General features: G+C 36.9%; 1 protein-coding gene across 1 annotated transcript in view; it reads left to right on the top strand.

The window, feature by feature from the left end:
* NEK3 (NIMA related kinase 3) overlaps positions 1–2,314 on the top strand; it is an 86,441-nt gene extending 84,127 nt beyond the window's left edge. The window contains 2 exon segments of the mRNA XM_007945251.2: positions 1,190–1,310; positions 2,230–2,314. Coding sequence (XP_007943442.2) covers positions 1,190–1,310; positions 2,230–2,314 — 206 coding nt within the window.
* Positions 2,315–2,863: the final 549 nt, after the last annotated feature.

The raw sequence follows: 2,863 nt of genomic DNA, 5'->3' as shown, positions 1-2,863 counted from the left end.
TCTTATAGTTTGGAGGCTTTAAGTCCAAGTTCAAAGTGCCAGGCTCTAGGGGCTGGGTGAAAGCCCCTCAACCTTGGGCTTCAGCTCTGCCTCCTGCTCCTGGCCCACTAGAATTAGAGGCTTTTCTTCACTCAGACAGCTGCTGCTGGCTGCTGAGACTAACAAGCCCAAGATTGACAAGTAAAAAGGCATGGTCCCGATGTTACCAAACCACACGGCAGGCCATTTATTCAAGTTCATTGAAAGTCCCAAGGTCGGCAGAGCATGGCGGGCTGCTGAACACTGATACGGCTACAGGCAGTGTTCAATTGTGATGTGTGCAGTTTATTGCTCCATATGTGTCTTCGTTCTCACTTTTCATTGGTCTGTTCCTCTCATCTGTATTTGATGTACTTCTTCAACCTTTCCTTTGAAGCTCTGGGTTCTAGGATTGTCATCTGTATACATTTCACTTGGCTTCTCAAGTCTTTGTTTGTAGAGGGTCTGTATCTGCCTAGTATACCATCTTGGATCGTCCTCCCTGCCACCACTTTAAAATGTATACATAGAGCTGGGAAGGGAGCTGAGTACAGAGGAGTGAAAAACCAAAGCTTTCCTACTGTTCAGAGGTAGCTTTTTTCTTGATTCATCATTTTCTTAGTTGCTGTTTTCCAGAGTTCTGACAAACTTGGTTCTGCCAATTTGTGCTTTTTTTTTTTTTTTACTATTTTTGTGGGAGGTGGGTATGAGCATAGAGCTGGTCATGCCTGAAATTTTCTTTTAATGCACTACTTTTATTCCCATCCATTGTGCAAACTTGGTGGAGGTGGGAAAGGTCAAAGGAAAAAATGTAACTGAGCTCATTGCAAGGATAACTTTCAGTGCTTTAATATGAATTTGTATTTGATTTGGATATTAAGCTTCCCTGTTAGGGGAACATTAATTATTTGTAATTATTTAATTTTCTGATCTTTTTTTTCCTTTGGAGGAAAGTACTATTTTAAAATTTCATCCACATATTGATGTTTACTGATCCTGTTTTGTGCCAAAAATTATGCTGTGTGATTTGAGGAGGCACTCAAAAGGAACACAGAACATATCATTATCACCCCAGTTAGCCAGCAAACTTTTAGAAGATTTTAATCTAACTTGCATGAAATAAGTAAATACTCTTTAAGTTGGTGTTATTTTTGTTAATATTCCTCTGAAGGTTCAGAAGCCTTCTTGAAAGGCCCCCTGTGTGAAGAAACATCAGACAATGTTGACGGAGTTCATGATTCTGTCACTTTGGATCCTGAGAGACTTGAACCCAGACTGGATGAGGAGGACACGTAAGTTGCGATATACCTAGAAATCTCTAGTTATCATGTGTGTGAGTATATAACTTAAATTATACCATAATAATTTCAGGTTTCATAAGAGCTTGTTATATTAATTTTCATCATAAATTAGTATTTTATATCTTGTTCTTTTTTCTGGGGTAGCTAACGCATTACTAGAATTCCTGACTGAGCCTTGTGCATATAATCTTTCAGCTTAGACTTTTTTTTTTTTTTTTAAATACTAGGTTTTATATTGAAAAACTTACATAAATAATGAAAGAAATGATCTTTTGAAATAACTAGCACATTTTTTTCCTCTGCTAAATTGCCTTATGGAACTTGCCTTTGGATTTTCTAGAGAAAAAAAACCAATGATAGAGAAGTAGAGATTGCTTGCTTGCTTGCTTGATTTACTTTAAGGAATTGATCACACACAATTGTGAGAAGCTGACAAATCCATAATCTATAGGTCAGGCATCAGGCTGGAGATTTATGCAGGGTTTTGTCCCAAGATCTGTAGGTCACTTGACAAAAGGAGTGAAAAGTGAAGTGAGAATTCTGCCAAAATACCTATCTATTATATGGAGGCAGATCATACTCTAGGGAAGCTTTCTTTTCAACTGCTTGGTCGATTAGATGATATTATGAAAGTACATTATATTACATTGCATTAAATTATATTACATTATAGAAGGTAATTGCTTCTACCTGCTATGAACTGATTTAATCATATGTAGTTACTACATCCATGACAGCAACTAGACTAGCATTTGGCCAAACAACTGGGATGTTGAGGCACAAAATTAGCCATCACAGAGGTCATATAAAAGAAATTTATTCATATGTTGCTGTTCTGCTTTGAATCTGTTTACAAATAATTAATGTTCCCCTAACAGGGAAGCTTAATGTCCAAATTATTTTTTCACAGGGACTTTGAGGAAGAAGACGACAACCTTGATTGGGTGTCAGAACTGAAGAAGCGAGCTGGATTATAAGGAGTGGCTGATGGATAATGCTCAAAGAAATGCTCCTTAATCACACTGAGTAGATTTTTTAAATAAGGAACTAATACTTGGATGATAATTAGTTTACAGGATGTATATTTTCCTTAGAAAACAATACAAAGGGGAAAACTATGAAGATTTAGAATTGTTCCTGTCACAGAATTTTAAAAATCTAGAATGTCAGTGAGTTTTTTAACTCAGTGGAGAAGGTATAGCATAATGGGTATGATCATTGGACTTTGGAGATAGGTAGAACAGAATTGGTTGCTAGTTTGACCACTTACTGTTGTATAATTGTGGGAAATTAATTTCTTTGAGCATTCATTCCCTTAATTATGAAATAAGGATAATTATGCCTTACCTCATAAGGATGCTGATCATAGATCATACAGCATCCCATAATGTTTGTCAGTCAGGTAGTTATGATTATAATTATTACTATGTAATTCATTTGTTGTTGTTGTTGTTATTGTTGTTTTGCCGTCAAGTCGGCCCCGACTCATAGCGACCCCTCCTTGGGTTTCCGAGGCAGTATCACTATGGAAGTAGGATTGCCCA

This window comes from Orycteropus afer, unplaced genomic scaffold (genome assembly GCF_000298275.1).
Source record: "Orycteropus afer afer isolate SDZICR_OR568_19922 unplaced genomic scaffold, OryAfe1.0 scaffold00134, whole genome shotgun sequence".
Lineage (NCBI taxonomy): Eukaryota > Metazoa > Chordata > Mammalia > Tubulidentata > Orycteropodidae > Orycteropus > Orycteropus afer.
This window is presented reverse-complemented; position numbering and strand designations above follow the sequence as displayed.